This window comes from Phyllostomus discolor, chromosome 1 (assembly GCF_004126475.2).
Source record: "Phyllostomus discolor isolate MPI-MPIP mPhyDis1 chromosome 1, mPhyDis1.pri.v3, whole genome shotgun sequence".
NCBI lineage: Eukaryota > Metazoa > Chordata > Mammalia > Chiroptera > Phyllostomidae > Phyllostomus > Phyllostomus discolor.
This window is the reverse complement of record NC_040903.2, coordinates 174,758,479-174,770,870: the sequence shown is the minus strand read 5'-3', so window position 1 is coordinate 174,770,870 and position 12,392 is coordinate 174,758,479. Positions and strand designations below refer to the sequence as shown.

Below are 12,392 nucleotides of genomic sequence, written 5' to 3'. Positions count from 1 at the left end.
ATCCTTGCCAATAGCTGGTAATGTTAGACTTTTCATTTTTCACAATCTAATGTGAGAAGTAATGTCCTATCATTTGCATTTAAACGTCCCTCATTATAAGTGAGGCCAAGTTTATTAGCCATTCCTGTTTCCTTTTACTCTAAACTGCTTTTGTTATTTACCCTTTTTTCTATTGGCTAATACGTCTTTTTCTTATTGATCCGTAGGTAGGTCTCTACATATTCAAGTACTAGTTACTCATTAGATGAGTAATTAGTACTCATCAAGTACTAGTTATAATTAGTGCCACAATATCTGCTTCAAGCGTGTCTTAAATTTGTCAATCTTTTTCAAGGTTTTTGTTTTCTGTGTCTTGATTAACGCATTCTTCCCTGTTCCAATACCATCCAGTCTCCTGTGTTTTCTTTCATTAGTTTCACTTGCTTTATGCGTTTAGGTTATTAACCTAACTGGAATTGACTGCTTTGTATGTAGGCAATCTTATTTTATCTTTTTGCCATTTGGATTACCAATTGCCCCAATACAATTTCCTGAATGGCTCATCCTTTCCCATATTCATTTGAAAAGCCACACTGTCATACGGTAAGTTTACATCTATGGATAAATCTTCTAATAGAAGATTTATTCTGTTCTATTGCTCTTTGTATTTCTCTCATTTAAGGTTTAACATCACAAGAATAATCCCTTACACTTGAAGAGTACACCAGAATTCGCAAAGCACTTCCAAATCCAATATCCAATTCAAACCTCAAAACAATCCTGTTAATTAGGTGTTATTATTCCCACTTATTTGGATGAAGAGGCCAAGGTCCATAAAGGTTAAGTGAATTATCCATGGCCACCAGATAGTAAGAAGACGAGCAAGGACCCCGCCTAACGTCTTCAGTTACCACTCTTTGCACCAGGCTCTGCTGGATAAGGACAAGAGCTGTCTCAGGGCTATGCACTTTGTCCACACACCACCAGAACAAACAAACAAAAGCCCTGATAAGGGAACAAATGCTTTACCAACTATGTTTGCTGACACAAATCTGCCCATTATGCTTATCTGGAAAATAAACTCCACTCTGAAATTAACCTTGTCCTAGCCCCCGGATCCCAGCTAGCCTCTTCGCTGCCGCTCACCTCAAACACAGACAAGGCAGCTGTTGATATCTTTATTGTGCACCATTCATTTCTCCTCACATCAGCATGGTTTCTCATCAGCCACTAACCCTCCAAAGACAGAATAAACAGAGATGTGAGTTTCTGTAAGTTGCATTTTTAAACAAAGTTATCTGTCTCAGAAAGGGAGGGAAGCAAAGCTGATGCCCCCAAACTGGAATTCAATGCTAAAACTCACACATAAGCTACAGAGCAGGGGGCAACGGAAAGCTGTCCAACAACCCGGCACCTAGCAGAATGAGAGACAAGAGAAGGTATTCCACAAATGTTTCCACTGACCGAATACATGAATTGCTTCATCCTGAGGCAGTTACCACCAGTTTCACAGGTCCTACACAGACCAGTAAAATTTAAAAAAAAGTTTTTAATAATAAAATAAAAAGCAGCCCTGACATTCAAAAGGTGGCTTGGCACTCACTGCTAAAGCATATTGTTCTCCTACTGGACATAAACAATCTCAGAGAATACCAGCCTGAGACAAGGTTATTCTGAAACCTTGAGAAAATGAGACACAGGCCGTTTCATAATTTTGTGTAAGCACAGACAGAAATATGGCCACTATATCACCCATAAGGTACCAGACACCATTCCTTCCACTCTACTTCCCTACCAATCATGAAAAGTTTTATTCTTGTGCTAATCTCTTCCCTGTAGATAAGATTTATTCAGATGACCAACCATAGAATTGCCTCCATTTCATAACAGCATATAAAGCAAATCCTGCTCCCTTAGACCATCCCTGAATCACCGAAGTCCACATCCTACAACAGTTCTTTCAAATACCCTTTTTAAACACCCTATAGTTCTCCATGCCTTTCCTTGCTGAAAAGGTAATAAACCCAATTTGTTTAAATGGTGTGCTCCTGGCAGTCCTTGGCTGCAGGGCATTCACATGGTACAAGTCAGATTACCTAAATCTATGCCTTTCTCTCTCTGGAAATTTCTCCCAATCTCAGTTTGACAAGAATTCACTTTATTTCTGGAAGTCATCTCTAACTAAACAAAACAAAAGGAACAAATTCCTTTTAACACCAGGAACCTGGGTCAATATTCAAGTCTAATTTTATCAATAAACATACTCATGCACAAAATGTTTTGTTGGTATATACTATACTTCCTTCTAGATAGTAAGCCTTTAGAAATCTGAATCTGTCTAACTCATCTTTGTAACTGCAGTATCTCACATGTGGTAAATTTCTTTTAAGAATGGTATGAATTTGTTGCTTTTAAAATAATGGTAGCTGAAATGGATGCCTCAGAGTTACACATAGGAAATAATATGGGGGGGGGGGGGGAAACTCAATTGCAGAAAAAAAGATTAATTTTTTTCCCAAAAGTTAAAAAATGGATTTCCCTCTCCACAAGAAAACTCCATTTTCCTTCACCTTTACATTTCTTTACTTTAACTATATTTTAAACATATAAATTTATATTTTTAAATATACCAAATAGGATTGACATGTGGTCATGTTTCCTAAGTAAAGGTTAAATCTCTTAGGAAAAAATGTCAGTATAATGCATTCTTTCATTTGTCCAACTAACTTCCACTTCTTCCCACCACCACCACTTCTTTCCCCCCTAAAAACAACTTTTCTGTTTGTAGCTTCAAAAGTACCCAGAATATTGCATCCTTATCCCGTGACAGACATGTAGAGAGGGCAGAGTCTAAGTTTGTTTAATTGGTATACATCAGTGATTTTCAACCTTTTTCATCTCGTGGCACACATAAACTAATTACCAAAATCCTGTGACACACCAAAATATATATTCTATTTTTTGCTGATCTGACCAAAAAATAGGTATAATTTTGATTCGTTCACACTGGACAGATATTGTTTGCTATGTTGTCTATTGTCATTTTCTTTATAATCTAAGGGAAAAGAGGTCAGTGCCCAATTAAATAGTCAGATATTACATGTTTAAAATCCTTGCGGCACACAGGTTGAAAATCGCTAGTCCACATAGTGCTAAACACTTAAAGAGAGAGAGATTGTCCTAACACACCAGACTTTCCTTATCAATTGCTAAAAAAACGCCCTCTCTAGATGGAGGCTTTGGCCCCTGCCTACAAAATTTTTGTATTCTCTGTTTTTTATTAACACACCCTGAGGCAGAGAAGAGACAGGCAACACAAAACACTAATTCGATCTCATAGGCAAAAGTATAATTCAGCCTGGTTTAATATATTAAATGACACACTGTGCAATGAGACAGCCTGCTTAAAGGCATTCTGGCCAGTAGTGTCTTTTATCTTTCAATGGGAAAACAGGTTTATATTCCACATGTAAAGATTAAATTCAACAAATTCAAGTCCACACTCAAAGTGCACCTACGCTGTGCAAGACAATATGCCTGACAGGTCCAGACATAAATTCAGAGAGTGTAAGTAGAATGAAGGAGGTTGCAAAGTACCGTGGATGTCAAGGAGAGTAGGGACTAAGGATGACTGTAGAAAGAACATTCCAGATCGAAAACTCCAGTTCCTCAAAGACTGGAATCCTGGACGGTTTGGACAGAAATAGGGGAGTACTCCAGTCCAGAGCTCTCCACCACTGCGGAGGCCTCAGCTTGCTCACAGAGGGAGCCAATGAGATCAAACATAAATGCTCAATGTAATTAAGATAATTTTTAAGTTCTCTATGCAACTCAGCAAACCTGAGCTCACAAGCTTCGGAATAAGGGGTAAAGCCCATTTCTTCGAGGTCCTGTGAATTTGAAAATGAACAAGAATGATTTGCATTACTGAACGGTTGAGGGGGGAGTGGGTGGGTGTGGCCCCTCTGAGGCAGTGGCAGGCCTCCTGAGGTCGGAAGGGACCGTTTAGACCTGTCAGACCAGTGCTAGACCTCTAACCACGGTCCAGCAAGCCACTGTCACACTGCACCCCATGAGTTCATCCTGCGCCTGCTACGGCCTCGGCAAACCCCAACTCTGACCGCCAGGCCTCCAGGACCGGGCTCCGGCTCCATCAGGCCGAAGACTCCGAACAAAGAAGAGGCCCAGGGCAGACTCCGAAGCCCCCGCGAGACTCACGCAGCACCCGAAGGTACTTGTTGTCCTCAGGGGTCGTGGCTCGGGCCTGCGGGTTCTCCTCGACAAGGGCTAGCTCCTACTCGACTCTGGGCGCCGTGAGTACACCCCGTCCCAGACCCCGTCGGCGCACAGCAGGCTCTCCTGCAGGCACCCGGACAAAGGACCAGGGGATCCGGGTTGGTCCCGGTGAGTCCTGGGAGCCCCCGACCCTGCGCTGGTCCCGCCGCCGGGACCCGGCCTTTACCTGCACGTCACTCAGCTCCACGCGCAGATACAGCTCTCGGTGTCGCTGAGCCCAGTAGACGTGCGGCGTCAGCACCTGATTCTCCATGGCCACACAGCCCAGGGCGCAGGGAGAATCTACTCGCTACGCCTTGCTGCCTCTGGAAGTGCGCGGCTGGAGACTGCGGGGACACAGGCCGCAAACCCCCGCGTTCCTAAGGGTCCGCAGCCCGCAGCCTCAAGACGCCCCACGCTCTCCCGCCGCACTTGCGCAGTGACAAGCCGGCGGTGGCGGCGCGGGATCAGGGACTTAGCGAGAGCCGCGTGAGGGCGGGGCGGGGCGGGGCGAGGCGTAGGCGGCAAGGGGCGGGGCCCAAGAGCGTAGGACCACCCAGCTGGCTGCGGTAGCCTGGAAAGTCGCAATCCCAGCAGGTGCACAGCGCTTCGCTCAGCTCTTTGGGGCGATACCTATAAGCAAGCTTAAAAACCAGAAACGCGGAGACTTCAGAGGAACCGGTCGGTATGGGAAAAGAACTTGAAACTGGTGTATCTGGAAGATCTCTCCCATCTGTCACTTAGTAATTAAACATTTACTGACCGCCTACTTACTGCCTGGGCTGCAAAGCCCAAGAGCTATCGATAAAACCGTAAGAAACAGTTCCTCACAACTGGAGCCCTCAGTCTATTCAAAGACACAGGTGGGAGACGACCATAATAGTGTCAACAATAAAAAAATTCAAATTTACCCGAGCATCCTAATATCATATCTGGCACACTTCATAGTAGGTTCTCAACAAGTACTTGTTGCATTTATGAAGTTTAAAAAAAAAAACAAAGACTCAGGTGATTACAGACAATAAGGATGATGATGGTTATAAGGGAAGTGGCGTAGGAAGAGGTGGAAGAGTGAGCTCAGAGGGGACAGTTAAGAGTAAAGGTCAGAGACTTAGAGCACTGATGGAAATATTCCATTCTAAGCTGCCCAGTACAGTAGCCAGTAGCCACATGAAGCTCTTGCGTACTTGAAATGTGGCTAGTGAGAATGAGAAACTGAATTTTTAATTTTATATACTTCTAATTAGTTGAAATATCCACATATTGGTGCTATCCTATTGGATAGAGCAGGAGATCTGCCTTCCTAAAATAAGAAACACAAACTAGAGAAAACACTAATTTAAGTCTAATTTAAACTATCTCATATGTATCCACTTTCATCTTCAAGCCTGCCACAGTGAAAAAGTAAAATTACTATGAAAACTAGAAGTCTGGGACCAAAAAAAAAATGGAATTTATCCTTCAGTTCTGTTAGTGCTCACTTACTTATTACCAAAATGCTGAGTACAGGGACACAAAGATGAAAGAGAAATGAAGCTAGCTTTCAAGAAACATTTAGCTCAGGGCGTGGATTGTATAACATACAGAGGGTTTCAATATGGGGAACGTGCTGAGTTCCCATAAAAGTAGGAAGGTAGGAACTGAGAGTTGTAGAAACCATGGCGGCCTTTTGAGAGCAAATCCCTGAGAGCGGGACAATGATGTGTGAGGAGGAACTTGTTAAGAGGAAGCCAGGTAAGGCAGTGGAAGCACAGAGCAAAAGAAGAGGAAGGTTCTGACTGCTGGGGTTAAGGGCATAGAGAAGAGAGGTTGCCCTAGATCTGGAAACACAGTTAGGGAGTGGATTAGGAAAGTATTTGCTTCAGTGAGGTGTTTGTTCTGTATCCCACAGACATGTGGGAGCCAAGGACGTTTGTTAAACAGATTAGCAAAATCAAATATGTGCTCAGCAGAAGGACCTGTCAGTGAGGAGGAATTGGTAGTACTCATACCAGTTGAAGGTGATAGAATCTGCCAGGTATGAGATAATGAAAGCAGTAAACTAGATAGCCTTGAATTTTAAAAATAAAATATATTGTTAAATGTGTATTTTTATAGAGAGAGGAAGAGAGAGAAGGGGGAAGAGAAAATGTCAATTTATTGTTCTACTTATTTATGCCTTCATCGGCTGCTTCTTGTATGTGTCCCGACTAGGCATCAAACTTGAAACCTTGGCATATCAGGATGACACTCTAACCAACCAAGCTACCTAGCCAGGGTTGGTAAAAATAAAACATTTTTAAAATGATAAAAGTATTTTTATTGCATTACCTTTACTACAATGCAGATGAAATATAGGGTACTTTTTAAAATTTGAACTTACATATAGGAAATGGGCAAATTTTCAATGTTCCATTGAACAATGTTCAATGTTCAATTCTTAAGCTGAATTTTTATATACTTTTATACCTGTGTAATTAGTTACCATCCAGATCAAGATTTGGAACATTCCCAGCATCCCAAAAGTTCTCTAATGTCAGTAGACCTTTGTCACAGGCGGGCCCAGGTAACTAGGCTCTTGGTGATTGTGGACAAAGATTTGAAGCAAACACAGAGAGAGTTTATAGCATAAAGAGGGAAAGCAGATTTATTCAGCAACAGTACACTCCACAGAACATGGGAGCAGGCCAACTCTGAACAGAGATTCACCTCAGGGCCTGGAGGGATTCTGTTCTTTCTTATAGGGTAGATATTTCTTGGCTAGTTTTGGTGGGCTTTTATTGTGCATGTACAAGTAGTTATATTACTTTAAAGCTACTGCACATGTGGTCTCCCATGATTGTCCCTGATTGGCCATCAGGGAACGGGTTCACACAATGTTAGTGTATTATAATGCTATTATAATGAAGCAGGGGTCATGTAGCATCTTTCATGCAGGTGCATTCATGATTCACCATGATTCAGCACTTTTCCAGAGAGGGGTAACAGCGGGTCTTAGAACAGGGTCTCTGTCCTGTATCCATAGCCTCTATCTTAGCTCTGGGGCATCTCCACAGTTTCCTCCTTCCTGACTGTCTCCTGTCTCAGACGCATAAGCTCAGTGCTTCAGGTTACTTTTCTACCTTTGGCAAATGATCAAGTACATGCTGTTCATCTTTTTACAGAATGTTTTTATCCCTGGCAGATGTTATAGAAAATGAGCTGTAGAATTTGGCTCTTTGTGCCTCACCCAGAGTCACCCAGTCAGATACCCTTAACCTAAATGAGGTTTCTCTATCTAGACAGCACAAAGCTAAGAGTGGAAAAGGAGACTGACTGGATAAGCTCAGGCATCTACTGCAAAATGGTGGGCATCCAGCTCAGAGCCCTGTCATCCCCTAACTATGCCAGGAGGGTGGGATTGCAGCCATCATCCACAGCCTGTCAAGCCACAGTTCAGAAGCAGGTGCAGAGATGCCAACCTTCCCCACCCCTCCCCCACCACCCCAGGCTCAACTGTTGGTGAGAATAAAGACCCCTTCAACCTCATTCAGTTTGACCTACCTGATACTTCCTGGCTCTCTGTGCTGCCCATGTGGTTGCTAGGTGCAGACAGTGGGTAAGTATACTACCATTTGTATAAAAATACTGGATCAGTTTGAGGAATAATACATATATCTTTATATAGATATATGATGCAGGCACCGGCCCACAGTGTCCAAGTCATTATGGATGAAATGAGACATTCACATGGACTACCAAGTCCGGTGGAGGAAAAGGGACAGCATGGCTTTTCTCTCAAGGGGAGCAAAAGCCTTGGCCCTTGCCGTGCCAGGCTTTATTGGGCTTCTCCCACATTACATGATGGTCCTCATTTACTATGCACAGGTTTGCCTTAGGTGGTTACCTTTTACAGAAAACAAAGGAGCCAATGCTGTTAATCCCATCACAGAAGAGGGATATTTGCAAATGAAAAGGCAAAAGGGGTTGAACCCATTACACTTATCCTTGGAAGGTTTAGCATGGGTTTTAGAAAGTTACTTTGTAGTAAATGTCCTCATTTCAAGGTGAGGGAGTTTTTTAGCAAGAGCAAGACTCAAAGTGGCCTAGGCACATTGCAGGCCTGATTCCCCATGGGAGAACCTATTCGTGGGCGTGGGTCCTGTGCATCTCCAAATGGGAGCTGGACCCACACCACGCAGAATGGTCTCCTACAGATATATATAGGTATACACACTCATGCATGTTTATATATCATAAAATATTACAAGAAAGCATATATGCAAGGAACCAGTAACATAAGTTCCTTGTGGACAAGGAAACTGGGTGATTGGAGGACCAGGATGGGAGAACGTTTTTTACTATATAAACTTTTATACTTCAAAAAAAAATTTTGTTAAGATTTTACTTACTTATTTATTTATTTATTTAAAGAGAGAGGAAAAGGGAAGAAGAGAGGGAGAGAAACATCAATGTTGCATCTCATGCATCCCCTACTGGGGACCTGGCCTGCAAACCAGGCATGTGCCCTGACTGGGAATCAAACCTGCAGCCCTTTGGTTTGAAGTGTTCAACCCCCTAAGCCTCATCTGCCAGGGTTATACTTCAAAAATTTTGAACCATGTGATAGTATTACCTATTTAAAGACTTAAATATGAAAAAATAAAGGTAAAATGCCCTTTTTTATTGTTACAGCTTTGTTTGTACTATGCCTCCCAAAAGGACCAAAAAATTGGGGGAAGTGGAAAAACAAACTCTAACTCACTGTCTTCTGTAGTCAACTGCTATTAGTGTGTGCATTATATGCTTATGATCTGTTTCCTCAGCTAAATTATAAATCTCCCGAGAGCACAGATTGCCTCCTTCTGGGGTCCTGTAGCACCCACCACAATGTGTTCCATAAAGTTGATGCTTAAAATAGATCAATGATCATGCCCAGCGCTAAAAAACGTTTAGTGAAATCACCACACATGCTGAATGTAGGTATGGGAGAAATGAATCCACAGAACCACTCTGGAAGGCAGTTTTGCAATACCTAGCAAGAAAAGTGGAGATGTTTATGCTAATTGGCCTAGTAACTTCCCTCTTGAGATTTTATTCTAATAAAATAATTTCAAGGAAGAAAGATGTATATGTGAAAACATTTATGCTGTTACATGGTGCAACAATGGAAATTAAATGAGAATGACCAATTGAATTGTAGCATAACTACTCAATGGAAAAACTATATGGCTATGAAACATGATGAATTAGAAACTAGCAATATTAAAAATGTTTATGATTTAGAAATTTTATAATTCCGATGACAACTTTATATAGTGGTGAATACTAGGAAGTAACTTCTGTTTTTGTTTTCCTCCTTTATAACCCTTGAGCCTTCCTAATTTAGCGAGCTAACACGGAGCAACCATTGTGTTCTGGGATTTGTAATGGTAGGACCAGAGAACAATCAAGTTCTTCTCTTTTTAAGCCCAGCTACACATGCAAGACAGGAAATATTTGGAATAACATGTAGACTAAATAAAAATTTTCCAAGTAGAGGAGGGAGGAGAAAGTCAAGAGAGAAGTAAGGGAGTACCCTTGAGAAAGCTCGAGTCTTGCCCTCACCTCCCCTTAAGGGTTTCCCCAAGGTGGAGGGGCATCGTGTTGATAGATCCCCACTCCTGATGACAAGTTTAGTGCAAGGCCCTAGAGAAGACCACCCTAGTATACCAGTAGGCAGTGGAAATGGAGGTTGAGGGGCTGGCAAGGGAGGGTCTCAGGCTCCTGGGTGTGGGTGTAGGTTTGGGAGAGCATTTGAGATGGGCAAGCAGTTGAGGTGAAAAGGAACAGAGACTGTGAACTGACAACTGGAAACTAATGGATAACATATACTTAATGGGGGGTGCGTAATGGGGGGCAAGTTTGCACCTGAGGATTAGCTGGCATATTTGTTTTCTGGGACTGCCAAAACGAAGTACTACAAACCAAGTGGCTTAAATTGGTAGAAATGTATTCTCTCAGTTCTGGAGGCTAGAAGTCCAAAGACAAGGCATCAGCAGGGCCATGCTCTGAAGGGTCTAGAGAAGAATCCTTCCTGCCTCTTCCTAGGTTCTGGCGGCTGCTGGCAATCCTTGGTGTCCTTTGACTGTACCAGCGTCATTCCAATCTCCACCTCTGTTGTCACAAGGCCTTCTCTGTGAATGCGTGTGTCGGTCCCTAAGTGTTCATATGGCCTTCTTTTTAAAAAATCATTTCATTTTATTGGTTTTAGAGAGAGAACATCAATTTGTTTTTCTACTTATTTATGCATTCATTGGTTGATTCTTGTATGTGCTCTGATCCTGGTATAGACCAGAGACTGGTCATCATCCCCTCCACCAGGGAAGATCCTGAATTGTGTGACTGGGTTTGGCTGGAATTAATCAAGATTATACTTTTCACTCTGTAGTGAAATGGTCATATAAATACAGGTTGGGTTGAATGATAGAAAAAGTAAGGATATTAAATGTATGTGTACATTTGTATGTGGCTTGAAAATGTTGCTCCTCCTACATAGGTAAAATATCTATACAAAATAAAAGTTATGGTAGGATAGTAGGATTATTAGTGGATACTTCTTTAATGACGTCAAAAAGTTGTGTCTACACTCAATTCAAATTGAAAGAATGATGCTTGCTGCTGGGTGGACGTGGCGCAGGTAGTGCTGTCCAATAAGGTTTTCGGTGTGCCCTTCTGGGAAACCAAGGTTCCCAGAGTTTTCTCTTCCTTTGACTCAGTCATGCTCTAAATCCAGGAGGAAGATATTAGTCTGTGCTGCTGATTGATCCAGGTCCTCACAAGCCTCCCATCCTCTCTGGTTCTGCAAAGATCATAAGGCATTCTGCTAAGACTCAGATATGCTTTGGTTGAAGCCTTTGCCTGTGAGGCCCGTATGGACACATGCAAGGTTGCCAGGTGCCTGGCGGAGATGTTCCCCCGTAGCGTTTTCAGGGTTTGAGGCTTTTTAAGCCTGCCATGCAGAAAGGTAGTAAGACTGAAAACCATGAAATCTGAACTCAAATCTAGTTCAATCAAAAATTAGCCGTGTGATTTAAGCAAGTCCTTTACCTCCTCAGGGCTTGATTTTTAAAGATCATAAAATCATATATTTTTTGTTTGTTTTTTAGGAGGTCTTTTCCCTCTTATTAGAATATAAACTGCACAAAGACAGTTGTTTTGCCTACTTTGGTCACTATTGTAGTCTCATTGCGTAGAACAGGGTCAGGCATGTGGCAGACATTCAACAAATACTTGTTGGATGAATGAAATGAAGTGCAGGATATTTCACTGTATTTTGTCAGTATGTGCATTCAAAGCCTTAAAACCTACTTTTGGGTCATGTGCAGCAAATTCGGAGGAATTCCTGTGCAAATGATTGTACCTTTCTTTTAGGGGAGCTCAACTAAAAAAAAAATCTCAGGGAAGACTCATTTAACCTCAGAGTGAATTATTACATACTGAGGAATGGAAATGGCACTCCAGTGTATCTTTTATTAGTGCTATTATAATAAACCCTAATGACACACACCTCTGACACACGGTTCCTTGTAATAAAAAAAAATAGCGGAGGCCCAGCTTCGCCACTGTTTCGTTCTAGCTTACCACTTCCTCGGCCATCTTCCCAGGCTCCCTTTTCCTCCTTCCCTCAACCAATGATGCCGTACACTAAGAAAGAAATTGTAGGCCCAGGGACCTGCCTCTGGTTCTGATTATAGCATGTGTCACTCATTTGTCTGCCCTGAGCCCGTTTCCCCATTTTTATGTGTTAGTGTGACACACATGGTTTCCCTTAATTGCAACTAAGTGACATGTTATTGTATCTCTTTTACAGATAAAAAGCCTAAAGACATTGTGAGATCTGCTGGAGGCCACTAATTAGTACCAGGGCCAAGCTCTCTGACTCCAAGTTCAAGTTTCTCTTCATCGCAACAATGGGACGCTTGGAAGATCCCCAAGGCCCTGGAACCTCCCTCTTTATGTAATCTCCTTGAAGGGGCAGGGTTTTTACCTGGTTTGCTCCTTGCTGTAATCTGAGCACCTACAATTCTGCCAGGCACAGAGTAGGCACTCAATATATGTTTGAGTGAAGAAAATGGATTAGTAAAGACGCGCCACTACTTGTCCTGTGTCGGCTTCGGGATTTCATCTCCGCCCCCCAC

General features: G+C 42.4%; 1 protein-coding gene across 1 annotated transcript in view; it reads right to left on the bottom strand.

Moving 5' to 3' along the window:
• The window catches only part of HACD3 (3-hydroxyacyl-CoA dehydratase 3), a 32,023-nt gene extending 27,279 nt beyond the window's left edge, over nucleotides 1-4,744 (bottom strand). Inside the window, 1 exon segment of the mRNA XM_028507782.2 lies at nucleotides 4,442-4,744. Coding sequence (XP_028363583.1) covers nucleotides 4,442-4,528 — 87 coding nt within the window. The 5' untranslated portion in view covers nucleotides 4,529-4,744.
• Nucleotides 4,745-12,392: the final 7,648 nt, after the last annotated feature.